Raw genomic sequence first — 17,789 nt, 5'->3', positions numbered from 1 at the left:
CTACAGTGTCTTACTGACGTCCTAAAAGTCCTGTCATTGGATTGGCACGTCTTGCCGAGTTCACCTCTGCTCATCGGCTACAACAAACTGACTCATACAACAAACTGCAGGAGCATGTGAAAATAAGGTCCCAGTAAACTGCTAACATGAACATTTCATTTGTGGTTTTGTTTAACCTACAAAGAAATGTCATATCTTGCTGAAAAGAAACGGTTTCCTGGAAAAAATGACAACAAACATCTGTTTGCTTCAGATGTGGATGACAGGTAGAAAACATCAGAACAAAGAAGCAAAGCGGAGGATACATCTAAGCAGAGACGGGTGCACAAAAACGAGCTGCCTTGTCGGAGAACTTTAGAGATCTAATGACGGGGATAAAAGGAGACAGGAAGAATGGTAGACAGGCGATGAGTGCATCACATGCTGGAGGGAGAGCATGCATATAAAAATAGTCGTGGATGTGATTAAAGATACAGCGGGCACAGACGGAGGCAGGTAGGGTGCCTACTATGTGAGAGATTTATCAAAACAGGAGGTTTTCATTGGCTGCTCCAGTTTGTGTGCTCCATCTGGATGTCACATGAGCAGCAGACACAGTGGCACAGGGAAGAGGGAGCACACAGACACATGCAGTGGGAAAGCAACACACAGCTCAACTACAGCAGCAGAATTACAGATGTAGACTCTACAGCTGCAAAGAACCTAAATACAAATTCAGATGAGCAAAAAATAGAACCCTCGATTGAAAGATTTAGTGGCATATATACATTCCTTTGAAGCTGTACGACAAGTTGTATGATTCAGTTTTTTTAAAAACAATACATAATTTATTTTTTAAGACATGCAAACACAACAACAGAGACACATTTTGTAATTATCTAACAATGTTTAATGAACTTTTATTTAGTTAGATTAATTAGTTAACAGTATACAATTCAATTCACTGACACACTAGTGTCTTCACAAACATAAAATGGACTGTACAGCAGATGTACTGTATACTGTTGCACTTAAGTGCAGTGGGCAAAAACACGAGTCGAGTTGTCAAGTTTTGAGAATGAGTATATATAAAGTGAGTGTAGTTATACCCATGTTTTTACAAGGGTGCGTGATGTGTATGCGAGTGTGTTGGGTGTAACAGGGGAGAAGGAGAACTGTTAATGTAACGATCAAGCTTTTGTGGTTTTGTTGTGAGTGTGTGTGTATGTTGTTCATGGATAGACAGTCCAGTCATATCAAACATTTACGACGGGCAGTTGTGAAGATCAGTCAACTTCCGTCTTCAGCGTGGTTCACAGCATCGGGGAAATCTTCCCTCAACTCCTTTCGTCTGGTCGCCCAAGTGTGACACCTGCGGGGACAGTCAACCAAGGCCGCAGTGTTTATTATTACAAATCACAGACAGAAAAGGCTGATGGAAGCTTTCATTTATCAGTTGAGGATTTTAACACAACATGATGTCATGGTTGTCAATCCAAAATAATGGCCCTCAATTGCACTGAGAGACATGTCTAACAACAGCCAATTTAGCAGTTTTGTAATTGAAGTGAGCTTGTTTAAAAATTCTGACATTATTAAAAATGTAGTAACAAATTCTTCACAGTTCAAATTCACAGTGGGAATGCTATTAGGAAACATTTCTCCTCTTATATTTACATCGTAGCACTAGGGCTGGGCGACATATCAATATTTTACCTTATATTGATATATTTTGATTTGATTTGAGATTAGACAAAGTGTATATCAATATGGTTTAATGTTGCATTTACATTTTACATTTACATGACCCAATTCTTCTATAAAGCTGTGCCAGTGTTTGGCTCTCCTCTTCCTCGGAGCGCAGCCCCGCCCCCCCCATTTTCAAACTGGGAAGGAAACCCTGTATTTGCATTTCATTTTGATCATAATCTGTTTTATTAAAAGTGCTTGTTAAAAGCGACTTTGACGTAAAACTAAACATTTAGCCCACTTTGTAAAAAATACAGAGATCTATATTGTGTATCGCCATTTAGCCGAAAAATACAGAGATAGGAGTTTTAGTCCATATCGCCTAGCCCTACGTAGCGTTACTCTTAAACAGACATCACAGTCTGACAGTCTCAAAATTGATATTTCTCAGTGTGATGCCGTTCATCAGACCCGTCTCACAGTGTAAAATGCAATGAACTGTTACTGTACAGTGACTTCAACTAGCTTGAAACTACAAATGTGTGCTATATCGTACCAGAATAACATATTTTAAAAGTGTTGGCCCTGTCTGGGCTCTGGTCCTATCTGTTTGGCAACACCTGGTAGCTGCTTGACGTCCTCCTGGATAATATTTGTCACATGTATACAATCTATCAATAATTTTTTCATCCTGATTTTCCAAACTGTAATTTCAGGGTGTTATCTAACTAAAAAAAAAAAAAGAAAAAAAAGAAAAAACATGAAAAAGAATATGTATTTGCCAGAATATCTATTTTAAATCATAAACATAAATAGTTTTGCGTAGATTCCCTTAAATTAGCTTATTAAGGAATTGTGACCAAGATACTGTATGTATTGAGCACAAAGTTTAAACAAAAACAGCAAAATTAGAGCAAAGTTCCTCACCAAACCAAATCACGTCCGGCTGTACTAGAGTGATCCAGGTCTGAGAATCAAGGCTGTAAATACTCACTCTTACCTCTCACCAGTCGTAACGTGGACGGGTGTGGGGTTGACGGTGTCTGGGGGACTCGTGTCGATGGCCTGGGGGGCTTGTCGAGCTGGGAGGGGCAGTGAGGGCCAGCTGCTGGCCGCCTCCCCGTCGCTCTCGGCCGTATTCCAGCGCCCGGGCAGTCGGGGGAACGTATCTTCCTGCCTCCCTCCTCCACTCCTCATCGAACGCTGCAGCGTCAGCTAGTGGGAACGGAGGGCAGGTTTTTAGGCGACACAAACGACAGGTATCAGGTCACTGCAGCATGATCAGTGTCTCAGGTGATCTCACAAAATTACTTTTGTTTCTTGTTAAGCCAGACATTTCATTATATTCAAAGTGATATTGAAGGTTTACCAGAGAATAGTGGATCCCCCATCATAAACAGTCATTATCTTTCTGGCCCAATGACTCACTCTCATCAAGGTTGATGAAGTCTTGTCGTTCCTCGCGGTCTCCAGTGCGACGATTTCGTGAACGCTCCATTACATGTCCACGTTCCCCGATGTGGTGGCCGATGGCAAGACGTTCAAGGCCGCTCTCGCTGTCCCTCATTGACTGTCGCGTCTCCCGAATCTGAGGTGAAAAGAGACAACTTGGTTTACCAAAACGAAACAGAATGCTCTGTCCTCTAAATGAACTCAAGACTGAAATGTTCGTATGACAACTACGATGTTTATACTGTTCACAAGCTCAAGTTATTGTCACTACAATTACTGGTGATTTCATTTGCTAATGAGGATAGAAGGCCGCAGTCATGCCTGGACAAACAATGCATGAAGGCCACACGTCCAGTTAGGCTTAGGTCTCAGTAATCAAGTCTTGTTTGGTCCTAATTAACACTCCCTATGCGTAGTGTAAGCATTTTAACAACTGTTAACTAGTTATTCTAACCCCTCCAGGGCCTGTTCTCGTTGCACTGGTCTGCTGATAAACTTCGGGAGGCCCCGAGTCTGAAGAGGAGTAGGAGATCACTGTTGAAGAGGAAAACGTCTGACAGTTCGGTGAACCGGACATTCTTTCCTACAAGAAGAAAGTAATACAATGTAAATAGAAGGTGAGATGGAATACTGTTCAGACACAGGTTTCATTCATTACAGTAGTTACTTCATGTTCATTTGAAATTGGTTGACAGAACTACTCACCACGTTTCCCATCATTTCTCCCATCATGCCAAACATATCCATGAACCCTCCACCCTGCAAAAATAAATAAAAAGGAGATATTTTAAATGATCATTTCATGAAACATCAAGTATAGACACAATGAATAACAGCATCCATTGTCTGTTCATTGCAACTAGGATCATCCTGCTGTTCTGTGAAAATAAAGGCCTAAAATGCCCCAAAAATGATCTTAACAAAAACAAGACATTAAACATTTTAGTTGTATTCTTGAAGGTATTGAAGGAGGTTTTGGATCAGCTACTCACCATTCCCATCATGCCAAAGGGGGTCAATGCACCAGCCTGGAAGAAAATGTACACGTTTAAATAAAAGCTAACTTAACAAATACAACAGATAAACTAAGGTGGATGTCAAACAAATGGAACACACAAAACACATGAATACAGTCCAGCAAGACGTTGGACAGTTACCTGTCTGCGTGGTGCACGGGGTGGTTGTATCTGGGGGGCGAGAGCAAAGGGATCCATGCCAAATGGTCCAAACATAAGCCTCATCTGCTGCCTGTGAGCAGCAAATGGATCCCTAGAAGAAATCCCAGATTACACTGAAACTTTTTGACGTCTCATTCATGGCCACAACTTCAGATTTGCATCAGTTGAAGTATTGAATTTTTTTTTCAAACAATGCTATGTGAACCTCCTCTCGCTAAGAAACCAGTTTGAGGTCCCCAAGATTTGATGAACCTAGCAATTAATGAGTTATCAAATCTTGTTTTTAATTTTGATCGTCTATTTTCTTTCAATTAATCCATTAATAATAGTCCATATCGATGTCCCGAAAACACAGTTGTAAACACATACAAAAAACAACAAATCATCACATTTAAGAGGAACCAGTGAATGTCTTACACGATTAATAGGTTCATTTTCTGTCAGTTACCTCCTCAATTAAGGTTAAACTCAAATCAAAATGTCATTAATGTGTGAGTGCTTTTCTATTTTTGTTTTATTTTCAAGAGCATGGGAAGGAGCTCAAAAAAGACATGCAACAGATACCTATACTCGATTGACAGAAAATGAACAGACAGATTAGGTTAATAATTGAGTAATTGGTTTTTAAGCAAAAACGCCAAAAATTTGCCGTTTCCACCTTCTCATATTTAAGGATTTGATGCTTTTCTTTGTCACAGAAGATAATAGACTTAATATTTTGGGGGTTTGGACTGTTGGTTGGACAAATAGACATTTGAAGCATGGGCAGTAAAAAAAATTATTTTATTATTACCTGACATTTTATAGATACACAAAATAATAAGAAGATTAGTCAATAATGAAAATAACTGTTAAGAAAAATAATAATAAAGGCAATATGTTTCAACCCTGAGTGGCTGTTTATGTTGTTTTGACATCGTAAACAGTGCAGTTGCTAATAGATTGAAAGGTGGTTTCTATGGCCACAGGACCACAAAACAGGGCCACCAAAGTTTCAGAAGGATTGCGGTATGTACAACTAGTAATACAGCTTGAATGTGTTGGTGCAGCAAATATATGATGAGATCACTAGATCCAGAATTACTCAACCACTTCAAATCTACTTCTTGTTCATGCCAAGGAATGTATTCAATTTATGTAGCAAAGAGAATAAAGGTCAGCACCTTTCAGTTTCATGCATTTGTCAAATGTAGGTGAAACTCTTCAGGTAAGGTTATGTAAAAGGTGTCTAATGGTCTAACCCAGACGGTTACATCACTTGGCACCTGCCATCAATTAGCTAGCAACATCTAGCTAGTTAATTGGGGAAAGTTATAGTACTTGTAATAATTGGCCCTTTTAGATACTGATTGGTTAACCATCTGCTTTTGAGCTCTGACAGGTTTTTTTGTTATTGTCTATCCAATATGGTGGACCACTGTAGGCCCCCACAGCTGGCTGGACGTTAGATACCTGCTTAAGGCACAGTGGAGAAATAGAATTTACCGTGACAACATGTACATTACCACCTCATGCAAAACACACACTGATTACAGTGTTTAAACAAAATGTTATAAATGTCAATACTTACATCATGTAGGGGTCGTCATCAACGTCATTCAAGAACCGAAACATGCTAGGTGATTTAACTCAGCTGGCTGATGCTAGCCAGCTAGCTAGGTAAACAGTCGTGTTTTTCAAGGGTGGAATAAAATGACGAACCCCAACTCTAAACAGGCTGAAATGGAGGACCTTTTATTAGCTCCGTCTTGAAAACACTAAATCACAACAGATGTGTATGAAAGCGAGAGATGGCTCAGTCTCACTAGATAGTAAATTCCAGAAACCTGGACCAAACATGAAAACGGAAGTCAGACCTCTGACAAAGAGAAGCAAGACTACGATGAAGGTAGCATCAGGGCTAACGACCACAACTTCCGACCTTTTTATTTTTCAAAATAAAGTATTTCCCCAGGGGCTTTCATACCAATCTTTCAACATAATGTCACGATTACGAATTGGAAATGTTGTGAACCAAATATAACAAAAACAATTTAAATTAAAAAGCACACCAATGTGAACCTGTATTGATAGTTTATTTTAAATCCATTTACAGAAATTGAGTTTAATACAAGATAAGATGTTATAAGATGAAGTAGAACCATAATCTAGAAGGAAATTCTTAAACTACAACAGCATACATATTGCATATACACTCACAAACTATAGAGTTATAAATGCAATGTGTATGATGAGCAATGTTAATACCATTGCCTAACAGAGTAGCTAAAAAAAAAAAAAAAGTAATGGGTCAATTTAATTTCTGCAATGTAAATATTTGGGTCTTCGAAGAAATATTATCTGAGACTCATAGGAGGCAAAGGTCAGCCAATTATAAAGAATTGACAAACTGCTTTTTCTCTGTGGAATGTCAGACTGTACATCAGAAAAGGTGAAAACTGTGAATACATTGTTTTAACTTTCAAACATACTCCATACTCAGGAACTGTTAGCTGATAATGTCATATGAGAAACTACCACACATAAAGTAGTTAATATCAGATCAACCCTCAGTAACTATGATACAATAATATATAATAACTCTACTAAGGCCCTGTTTTTCTGCATGAGTACTCTCAATACTATTTGTACATTTTGTGATAATAGAATACAACAAAACAGATCTTTACTGTCATTGTGTTTAGTACACTGACATTCAGCTATTCACCAATGTGCAACATAAAAGTAAATCAGTGTAGTAAAAAGATAAGTAAATAGTTTTTTTTAAATTTTAAGTAAATAAATAATAGGGAATAAAAGCAAAGAAAATGAAAGCAAAATATACGTAATGTATCCTATTAAATGAAAAGCTAAATATTAAGTAGGCCTAGTACCATTTATTGCCCGTGTGCACTGTGCGTGTGCGCGCGCTTCTATCCACCGGGCGGCGTTGTTTCTTTTCCACTGTGAATGTGATTTGTCTGCTCTGCGGCTGCGCTGAGAGTAATTCGACCCTCAAACCCGGATGTAACCAACGCCTAACCTATGCGCCCAACCTGTCCAAAGAAAAACGGTGAGTAGAGTTAGAAAAACAGCCTGGAAACATCTATTAATGGTTAATTATGTTGTTGGACAATGTAGGAAAAGCCCCCCCCCTAACAACGCAACGCTTCTACCGAGAGGAAACGCTCGTTCAATGGTTTTGTAATTCGCGTAACGTTAGTGTTAAAGTTTTAGAGCCATCAAGCTTAATTTAGAGTTGGCTAACATCAATCTGGTGAAATAAGTTGTTTTCATTTATCACCGCTGGTTGACTATTTTCGTGTGTTTGTCTTTGGAGACTAAACTGTTGGTAACGTTAACTGTAGTTTAGCTAACTGAGCCCACTCTTTAACAGTTGACACTTTTCACTTTGTTAATCTGAGTTTATTCAATCATTTAATTAATACAATTAAGCTCAGCTTCAACTGCTCATTTTTGTATGTTGGTTATAGTTTATTAAAGTCCAAGTGTTTGCTTAAAGTTTTAACACTCTTCAGCCCTCAGTTTATTCGAAGAGCTGCTCATTTAGCGGAAGTGTTGGGCAGTATCCGCTTCTAAATCACATTGGGTTAACAGGCCGTCATTTTCTTCTCAACATCTTTGGAATACCCTATGCGGAAATGATTCACGGTTATCAATAACCTTTACAGAATGGGAATAGCAAGATCCAGAACGATTAACTCAGAACTGTACAATAGTTCTCGGATAATTGATAAACTGTACTCTATATTTTCCTTATTTTCTTTTATGAAAATGGTCTAGAACATTATTAATCAAATTACAAGCCTGTATCAGAAAAACTTATTGTTTTACAATTGAAACTAGCTCCGCCTGTGTGTTTTATTTACGGCCTAATTGTTTGGTCTTGCATATGATAAAGCAGTAATTAAGAGTCTCATTAAAATCTAACCATAGGCTAAATAATAAGGAAGACCTCTCTGTATAAAGCAATACAGTTCAACAGCACGACAAACTACATCCTCCAAAGTTAAATAAGCACCCTTCTGCAGTTCCAAAACTAAAAATAACCATTTATTGTAGGACTGTTGTAGACTCAGATTGCTATAGTTTTAGCCAGGTGTACATAATAAACTGGCAACTGAGTTTAGGCTCATGTTGAATGTAAAATATCACACTGAAAAATATGTAACTTTAGCTGTCAATTTTGTATTTTATTTTTTTCATACAATATTCAACATGTAATAAGTAATTTAATGTAGCTGTTTAGGTTGAGTTAACTACTTTAAATATTGTGTTTGGGAAGTTTAATGTAGTAATTCTACTAATGCATCATACATACAAGTTTGTAGATGTTTTTTGTATGTAAAATCTCAATCAGCTATTGCTTCAAGATCATTTTAATGAAGTAAAAGTAGGCTACTCATCATGTAGTAGTATATCAGAGTGGTATATATCACATTATTGGGTTATTATTATAACCCAATAATGTTATTATTACATTTTTTATGTTGTATATGGTTAAGTTAGAGCTATTTTTTTACTAGTAACCAACTAGTAATTATATCTGGAGTAAAAAATCAAATTGTATTTAAGTAAAGTACTAGAATAAATGTACTTAATTTCCAGGACTGACAGATACAAAATGGTTACAAATAGTAATATTTATAGTAGCTCTGTGCCACTTGTAACATTGCCTGGCCTGTTGATGTAAATGTGTGGTTACTTCCTCCCTCAATGTCTAGCTGTATTCCGTCTCTAACTGTCTGATGTACTGCACTCGGTTTGCTGACACTCTTGTGGTGTTTTCTTTTTTTCTCTTTATCTCTGTAGATGCAAACTATAAAATGTGTTGTGGTAGGGGACGGTGCAGTAGGAAAGACCTGCTTACTGATCTCATACACAACCAACAAGTTCCCCTCAGAATATGTGCCCACGGTAAGAAGATGAAAAAAAAAAGGCAGAGTCATGTTTAAAAGTACTGGATGTCACAAACACATCTACTAAGAGCTCTTTCCTTTAACTTTTCTTTATGGTGGAAATACAAAGAAATCAAACATTTTTAGTTTTTGCAAATTATTAATTGTTTTTCTCTTTTTGTGTGTGTGCTTAAAGGTATTCGACAATTATGCAGTGACGGTGATGATTGGGGGCGAGCCCTATACACTCGGCCTATTTGACACAGCAGGTAACATGATTACCATTAACATGATCTTCTTTTACTTGTTATTTTTTTCACTTTAAAACAAGTGGATGATCATCCCTGTTTGTCTTGTGATTGTCTCTCACAGGTCAGGAGGATTATGACAGGCTGCGTCCTCTCAGCTATCCACAGACGGACGTGTTCCTTGTATGTTTCTCTGTCGTCTCCCCCTCATCATTTGAAAATGTCAAAGAGAAGGTCAGTTTTTGAATCTTCTCCTAATTTTGTCTGAATATAAACAACTGTAAACATACTTTGCATAAATGATATTGGAAAAATGTTGCTTTAAATTAGAAAATCGGATCAAAGAATTCAATTTATTGGGTGCCTGGGTAGCTCACCTGGTGGAGCGCGCGGTTATATGAAGAGGTTTACTTCTTGAAGCGGCGGCTGTGAGTTTGATTCAGACATGCAGCCCTTTTCTGCAGGTCATTTCCCCTATCTCTTTCTCTCTTTCTCTCTCTCTCTCTCTCTCCCCTTTCATGTCTTCAGCTGTCTTGTTAAAAAGAAAAAAGATTTTGATTAATTCTCCTCCTCTGCATTTCATTCATACTTGTGCAGCAGTCCTAAAGCATGAAGTAGACTACTCTAGTATTGATTTTTGACCATTTTTGGGATGAAGGTAGAACATTTATCTTTGTTTGATAACATTAAAAGCCTTGCTGTCCACTTCCTGACTGATTAAAAAAAAAAGAAAAAAAAAAAAGAGGGAAAGAGAAATTGTGTAAGCCCGGCCACACTGAATTGCCGGCTGCAGTATTGGGCGAGCAAGACAGACAGACAGAGAGAGAGAGACTTAAAAGAATCCAGAACCTTGGCTTGAGAAGCAGCTTAAGTAGCCCTAACCATCCTGAATCTGACCAGACATTCAGTGCCCGCTCTCAGTTCCTGACAGTTTTTAATAATCACATACATTTAGTGTGGTACTAATAAAGTTTTGAGTTTAGTTCTAGATATGACCAGGAAGGAAGAAAATGTAACCTTTATATCTCTCTCTCTCTCTCTCTCCCCCCCAGTGGGTTCCTGAGATTTCGCACCACTGCCCACGCACACCCTTTCTGTTAGTGGGTACGCAGGTGGATCTGCGGGAAGACAGCAACACGATCGAGAAGTTGGCGAAAAACAAACAGCGCCCCCTATATCCTGAAAGCGGAGAGAAGCTGGCTCGTGAGCTCAAGGCTGTCAAATACGTGGAGTGCTCTGCTCTGACACAGGTATGGGGCATTGTTAGAGTTTCATCACATTGTTAAACTGAAAGCAACAAATTTGTTAAATCTGGCAAAAATTACAGACCGTGTTCTAATTTTTGCTGTCTGTCTTGTTCTTTCCAACCAGCGAGGGCTTAAGAATGTGTTTGACGAGGCCATCCTGGCGGCCCTGGAGCCTCCTGAGACCAAAACCAAGAGAAAATGCGTCCTGCTATAGATGAACAACTACAGCAAGAGACCTAACGGTGTAAAAAAAATAAATAGGTGGGGTCAATGGCCATTTTGAGAAAAAAAAAAGGACAAAACAAAAGGGGAAGGGAGCTACAATGCCATTGAGACTTATTTCAAAAACAAGTGTACACTGATTGTGCCTTCAAAATAAACTTTGAAAGAGCCTGAGGGAGCAAATCAGCATGCAGCAAATGCAGTAAGTGTCACCTATCTCTTTTTCTGAACGCTTTTAGAAATTGCAGTATTTTCTCTACAAATATTAAGGTGGGGCGGGCCCCCCTGCCTGTCACTGTTGCTCCTTTGTTTTGTTTTTTTAAAGATTCTTTTATATAGTTGCCTTTGACTTTCCCTGTGTTTTTCTTGTTGTGGCCGATTCAGGCTTTTAAACCCATCGTAGGGAATGGGGAAACCTTTTAACATTAAGTTTTTTTCAGTGGGCTTTGGGTAATACAATAAAAGGGTTAACTTAATGTTAAGTGGTATTCTAATTCTTTTCTGACCCTTTTGGGTTTAATGATGAAAGCACAAGAGATTTCTTGTCACTCCAAACAAAGATAAATGTTAAGAATAAGAAGGTTACTCTCTTCTGGGGAAGCCAAGTGCATTTTCACCAATTTGCCTTCTTCAGTTGAATAATGAATTTCCATTTTATTCTTCTTTTATGTATATGGTATTAATTCTGTGACTCTGTTTTGGGAAATTGTTTAGCGGTTATACATTTTGAAACTTGACTTTTTATTTTATCAAGAATGTTTTTGAATTGCTAGACTACCAACTTTGAGCGATTGATAATATGACCAATCAAGTTCTAATATTTTGAATAGCTCTTAATCTTGATGAAGATTGAGATGATAACCTTTTGCTAGTACATTTCTGGGTGTTTGTAATCACAGGATATTTTTAATAAAATGGTTTAATGACAATGAAAGTAGCCATTGTTTTGTATGTTGGAGGGTGAATAGGGCATGCCCAACAACTCATAAGAGAGAGAACTAGTTAACAACAATAGAGGTGTTGAGTTTTCTATTATATTTTTATATTCAGTGTTTCTCTCTTCAGCTCATTGTGGGTATCCTTGAATTCTAACAAATGTAATAAATGCATTAACGTTTTATTAAAGCAAGGCCTATCTTTGCATGGTTTACATTAACTAGCGGCCCTCTTCCTCACTGCCTTCTGCTGGTGCATTGCTATGTTTTTGGCATGTCACTGCACCAACAGTCAGGCTGTGTTTTTATGCTTGCATGCACTACACACTGGCTTTACCGCCCTCTGCAGTCGACAGCAATGTGTATCATGTCAGCCGGGTTAGATATGCATCTTTGTGTGTGTTCTATCACAGCACTAGCTACAAAAGGCTATAAGGCTGGAATTATGGCTCCCCAGACATACACATTACATCTTTATCTCCAGAAAGACATTGAGAAGGGTGGTATGGGGGACCATAGGTTGAAGAGGGAACACCATTAAAATCTAAACAATGGGCTGTGCAGACCTGTGCGTCCGGTACACTGGCTGAAAAAACCTCTAAAAAAAAAAAAATAAATGGCACATGAATGTCTCCGAAATACTGCCCTGCATGTTCGCTCTGGTGCAGCCAGGTGAAGCATGTTCCAGCCTTAAAACAGGGACCCGCTCATTAAAACATTGCGCCATAGTGCCTCTAGTGGTAAAAGAAAACTCCACAGGGTACCTTTTAACTTCGCAGCTGACCTGGGTGCTAAGACATGTCTGGGCAATAAATAACTCAAGAAACATATTTTGGATAAAACTACTGTATTTATTAAATTCCTTGAACAGACCTAAAAGCACTGCTTGTGCAGGAGCATACAGAATAGTTTTTACATGAAGGTGAGATGCAAAACACAAGACAGACACTGATGTAAGTAGTAAGTTATTTTGGCTATTTAAGATATTGCTGAAGGGAAGCAAAGACTCAAGATATAAAAATAAATAAACCAGAATAGAGAAGAAGACATAAATACAGTAAAGTTCAAAGACCTGCTAGTCTATGACACAGCGCAAAACGTTTGCATAAAATAGGAATAGTGCTGCAATGTTTCCCTGTTAGTTGTGGTTAGGTTCCGCTTTACAAGCTTTGTCAGTTCAGTGTGAGATTAACTGTTGAGTGTGTGCGTGTTCATGTGTATTTGTGTGCATGCGTGTCGGCCCAACTGTCCGTCTCTGAGGGGGATTTTTATTTGTGCCTTAGTGTTGATGTTATTGTTCTTGGCTTTGCTTTTTACACATGCTCTAACTGTCAGCTTTTGCATTCAGCATTCTCAAACTTAACTCTGGTTGCACTGCTTCACTCAAAAATGAGTTAAATGAAGACAAAATTTAAGATAATTTGGCGCTAAAGATGTAAATAAGAAATGGTTATTGCCTATGTTGTCCTCTTCCCGTCTCGTGTGGAGTGGTGTGTTTTGTGCTTTCTGCTGTCGGTTTGGTCTTGTTTGGGGCCCTCTCAGACTCTACAGGTGTGAATGGTCACTGTGTTCTTGCACTGCTGGCAGCGGACTGAGCAGCACCAGGAGAACTTGCAGGAGCAGCGCTGGACCACCTCAGCCCGGCCCGCTCTGTACCCTGGCCCACAGCACACCAGCTCGCAGCCGTCTGGCGCCAGGCGGGAGGTTCCTGGGTATGTTTTAGAAGAGTGTAGCGTCAATTTTCTGCAGATATTTTGATTGATAAATTGGATGGTCTGGACTGTTTTCCTGTGAGATGATCTTACCGTTACATCTCCTACCAGCAGTCCCAGGGATACCGTTGTCAGGGTCGAGATGGCAGAAATCTGGAGAGGGCGCAAGGTATACAAGATCTCTGGCAGCAGGGGGTTTGACTTGGGGGTCACGGGGAAGCAGGGCTGTCCTGGATCCTATACGAGTCAGGCGAACCTAAGAAGAAGGGGATGTTGAGAGAGCTGTACAGAGTGGGAAATTTCAAGGTTTCTGATGATGTATCGGTTTCAATTCATGTGAGTGCTTCATATGTTCCCCAACTGAACTGAAAGAAGCACAAGGTGTATTTCGGATACCTCTGTGGCTCCATCAAAGCGTTCTTTGAGTACAACGCCAACGCGCCTGAATGGAGGCATAACCTTCCAGCAGGTCCTCAACTCACAGGAACCGGAGACGCCATGACACTTGCACTCCACCTGCATGTTGTGAAGGATGGCCTGAGGATGAGAGAATGTTGAATATAAGCAGAGCAGATTGAATCTCACAGATGACAAAGTTTGTAATCAACAGGGATATCGTCAAAGTTTTGTAACCGCCAACCTTTCGGCCAGCCTCGTTGTTATGGAGGTTCATGAGCGGTCGCCCTGCCGACAGCCCCTTGGCTCGTTCTGGTTCATCCACAAATGTTTGGGAGAAAGCCACACCATAGGACAGGTTGTCACTGCACCCTGACCACTGGAAGCCTGTGGTTGGACAGAGAGACAGTATTGTGGATCATTGCTGCTTTGAAACAACTACACATTTACAATTTAAAGCTGAAAATGGCTTCTAAATGGTGAATCCACACTGGATGACTTATGGTCACACAATTGAATTATTAATCTCACAGCACAGGGACAGCTGATGGGAAAATACCTGCTGTCACTGCCTGGGATTTGGATATTTGTGTCCATACTTGGAAGTTTGTTCTTATGGTTTGTTATTCAAGTTTTTTAATGTGTGTTTGACTCGGTGCAGATTTTCGTGTTACATTTTCATGCAAAGGGATCCAAGCTCACCCTCGGGGCTGACCCCCCTGACCTTCCTGTCACATCCACACCTCTCCAGCTCCCCGCGAGTGCAGGCTCGGGTCACAGCTACTGCCACGGCTGCTGAGGACAAAGCATGCACAAAGGCCGCCTCACGAGTCCCTGAAATCAGAACAGAGCAAGCATATGGTACAAAAACGTCTTCATGTGAGAGTTGTCCTTTGTATGGATTTATCAGCAGGCACATTTTCAATTTGAGGATACCTTGGTTCATGACTCTGCCAAATACATTGATCCCACGTGTGGTGGTGGAACAGTTCCAGCGGCGGTTCCTGAACTGGTGCTGGCACTGAGTTCAAATAGTGACATGCATAGCAGTAAGAAAGGACACTCTGATGATTGTTTTTTGACATTGGTGTGGGTGTTTTGAGGCTAATAGTGATGATGCCTGAAGGTGTAACCTGATGCCTCCGACCATACCTCTTCTATGACCATCTCGGCTGCCTTGCGTACGGACTCCATGACCTCCCCTCGCGCCCTGCACACCCCCACCTGCCCTGGGGTCAGCCCCCTCAGCCGCGCACATGGGGCAGCACCGGACACGGGCCTGGAGCGAGGCAACCTCGCCAGGGAGCTGGGACACAAAAGTGGGGAGTGGTGAAATGACTCGGAGCAGGTTTGGAAAAGCGAAATAATTGGGCAAGGGGGCAAAAAGAGAGAGAGGATGCATAGTGAAGAAAATAGGAGGGAGTGAATGAGGAAGAGCACACGAAGAAGAGAAAAGAGAGTACAAAAAGGATGAAGAGGTAACGACCGGGCAGAGTTTTAGAGAGGATGGAAACAAGTGGAAGACGAGGCAAAAAAGACAGAGAAGACACAGTGAAAGAAAAGAGAAAAGGTCACCAGGAGTGAGACAAAGAAAGAGAGGGGAGCAACTGAAAGAGATTTAGAGACATGTCACCATCTTTTAAAAGTTATAGCATGACAAACAAACTCCCTCTTTCTCTTCCTCCCTCGCACGCTAGACTTACAGCCAGTTGGTTGCCATGGTGGGTTGAGTTGCCCATAGCAACAGGAGGAGGAGTGGTGCCGTGAGATTGACAGTGGAGACAGTTGGCATCAGACTGTCTGTCTGTCTGTCCGTCACCGTGCGTCAGGCTGGGTCTTTGGACAGCACGCTGCCCGTCTCCACAGTCAGAGTGATCTCTCTGTCTGTTTGTTGTGGTGTTGGTTTATGTTTCTGGTCCAGAGTCTGGGGATGATCCCCGCATATCTGTTGAAATGACAAGTTAACAGGTCAGAGAAAATACAGAATAGTTGATCATGTTTTTTTTAGTTTTTTTTAACAGAGAACTTTTGAATAAACAATAATTTCACGACACGATATTTAAGTTGTAACCTTTTTTTGATCATGCCGCTGCAGCTCTACGACTCTACACAAATTTTAAGTTTTACAAAAGTAACCGATTCTTACCAGTTCATAGTCCTGTGTATTGAGTTGATCGAATTGAAATTGAATCCCAATTTTAATTGATAAAGTTGTTCGTCAGTTTCTTCACTCGTGCTGTCAGTGACAGCAAAAGCATGCTCACCCTTTAGACACAAAATAAGTCCACATGTCCAATTTAATTGAACATTCCTGTAGAATCTTTTCACCCCCCAAAAAAACCCAAACAAATCCCCAAATCCAGGCGTGCTAGTAAAATAAATAAAAATTACAAAAACATAGTGTCAGCAAGTACTCAGTTTTGTCCCGAGAAAACATATGTGTCCATTCCTGGTTGAAACGGCCAGAATGAGTGAGAGCAGTGAGACGGGAGTGATGGGTTATAAAGGAGGTAGAGAATGAGGGTGGGAGAGAGAGGACACTCGTGATCCAGGGTGTGGAGTGATGCTGAGGAAGGGGAGGAGGAGGCTTTGGGAAGTGTAATAAGTAAGTATTAAGAATGTAAGTATGCTTTCTATTGTGGTTGTTTGGCATGAGACCTAAAATCGGAGCCTGTACTGAAGATAATGGCCTTTGAATGATTGTCACAAATAGTTGTGTGTATTCTTTCTTTGCTTTTCATCCATGCACGTTTGCTGCTGAGAAGCATTTTATGAGATGACAAACTAAAGCCTTTTGTTTCCTCCATAGAAATACTTTCCTCCTATAGAATATTGATCCCTGCAAGAAATCCTTACAACGGAATCTATGACACAGCATTTTTCCACCCATGTGTACATGCATGGGAAAAAGTGTCTTACCTAATGTTTAATTTTCCCAAACTTCGTTGCTCATTTTACGAGTCCGCCAACCTCCCCTTTCTCCATCTCCCCCCCCATTTGCCCTCTCGTTCTCCCTCTCTCCCACTCACTATATTGTCTTAGAAGAAGGGGTGACATTTAGACAAGGGGAAGAAAACACACTGCCGACAAATATTGGAACTGAGGCAAATAAATCACTAGATAGTAGGGAAAGGAGGGCATAGGGAGAAAGCGCATGGGTGTTACACTGAGTTTAGGAAAAAGCCGTAAAGAATTACATAGCAGTTTTGTGACACGTAATTAAAGTAAAAAAATATATATATATATGTGTGGATTTATGTAATAGTTGAGAAGGGAACCCAAAATAGCTTATGAACAATGTGTTGTTCGTTTATGCAATGAGGAATAGACAGCACCATGTCCAGTCAGACTGTATTGCATGATTAATCATCATTTGCTGGAAAACATTTGCAAGTAATTATTCAACTTAAGTGCATTTCTTCCACTCCCCCCCCCCCCCCCCCCCCCTTTTTTTGTGATGTAACATTACAGAGAATCTCACACTTTTAAGAATAGTATATACCTGGAAGGACACTATTGGAACTTCATAATACTTTATATCTATTATATTTATGTACTGTATATATTTCATTTGTACATAAAAGAAGTGTTTCAGCTCTATCTTTCAATTTATGTAGTGTTTATTTTAGCTGCAGGAGTTGTAAAATAGTATTATTTCTCTTTTATTACATGATACAACCAAATAATAATGAGGAGAATGTAACTTGAATCCTAATTTTCATGCTGTTGTTTGAATGTTTGTTTTTATTCATTGTCTCACAGTTCCATGGGAGAATTCAACAGAAGAGGCCTATGAACGGAAGAAACTGCGCTACACAGAACTGGCAGTAGAT

General features: G+C 39.9%; 4 protein-coding genes across 5 annotated transcripts in view; 2 read left to right on the top strand and 2 right to left on the bottom strand.

The window, feature by feature from the left end:
• Nucleotides 1-866: 866 nt before the first annotated feature.
• mlf2 (myeloid leukemia factor 2) lies at nucleotides 867-6,190 on the bottom strand. The gene is made up of 8 exons (XM_034874335.1): nucleotides 5,869-6,190; nucleotides 4,278-4,389; nucleotides 4,113-4,148; nucleotides 3,826-3,879; nucleotides 3,575-3,703; nucleotides 3,097-3,256; nucleotides 2,669-2,883; nucleotides 867-1,351 (listed from the first exon to the last, which is right to left on the bottom strand). Exons 1-7 carry the CDS (start codon nucleotides 5,910-5,912, stop codon nucleotides 2,672-2,674), a joined length of 747 nt encoding a protein of 248 aa, XP_034730226.1. The 5' UTR covers nucleotides 5,913-6,190; the 3' UTR covers nucleotides 867-1,351; nucleotides 2,669-2,671.
• The window catches only part of chd4b (chromodomain helicase DNA binding protein 4b), a 37,361-nt gene continuing 23,826 nt past the window's right edge, over nucleotides 4,255-17,789 (top strand). Inside the window, exon 1 of one of the 2 annotated variants that reach the window (XM_034874091.1) lies at nucleotides 4,255-4,264. The gene's annotated coding sequence lies outside the window, so the exon portion shown is untranslated. Of the gene's footprint in view, nucleotides 4,265-10,387; nucleotides 10,399-17,789 lie in introns of those variants that run through there. The other variant, XM_034874089.1, reaches the window with a different exon arrangement.
• cdc42l (cell division cycle 42, like) lies at nucleotides 7,226-11,614 on the top strand. The gene is made up of 6 exons (XM_034874362.1): nucleotides 7,226-7,350; nucleotides 9,111-9,215; nucleotides 9,393-9,465; nucleotides 9,569-9,678; nucleotides 10,497-10,694; nucleotides 10,816-11,614. The coding sequence occupies exons 2-6, from the start codon at nucleotides 9,111-9,113 to the stop codon at nucleotides 10,903-10,905; spliced, it is 576 nt and encodes a 191-aa protein (XP_034730253.1). The 5' UTR covers nucleotides 7,226-7,350; the 3' UTR covers nucleotides 10,906-11,614.
• On the bottom strand, nucleotides 12,679-16,540 carry wnt4b (wingless-type MMTV integration site family, member 4b). Its single transcript, XM_034874291.1, has 9 exons — nucleotides 16,103-16,540; nucleotides 15,660-15,901; nucleotides 15,109-15,262; nucleotides 14,893-14,977; nucleotides 14,659-14,790; nucleotides 14,201-14,343; nucleotides 13,957-14,097; nucleotides 13,654-13,816; nucleotides 12,679-13,556 (listed from the first exon to the last, which is right to left on the bottom strand). The coding sequence occupies exons 2-9, from the start codon at nucleotides 15,746-15,748 to the stop codon at nucleotides 13,387-13,389; spliced, it is 1,077 nt and encodes a 358-aa protein (XP_034730182.1). The 5' UTR covers nucleotides 15,749-15,901; nucleotides 16,103-16,540; the 3' UTR covers nucleotides 12,679-13,386.

Source organism: Etheostoma cragini, chromosome 6 (assembly GCF_013103735.1).
Source record: "Etheostoma cragini isolate CJK2018 chromosome 6, CSU_Ecrag_1.0, whole genome shotgun sequence".
In the NCBI taxonomy this organism is placed as follows: Eukaryota; Metazoa; Chordata; class Actinopteri; order Perciformes; family Percidae; genus Etheostoma; species Etheostoma cragini.
Note: the sequence above shows the minus strand (reverse complement) of the source record. Positions and strands in the feature narration are given on the sequence as shown.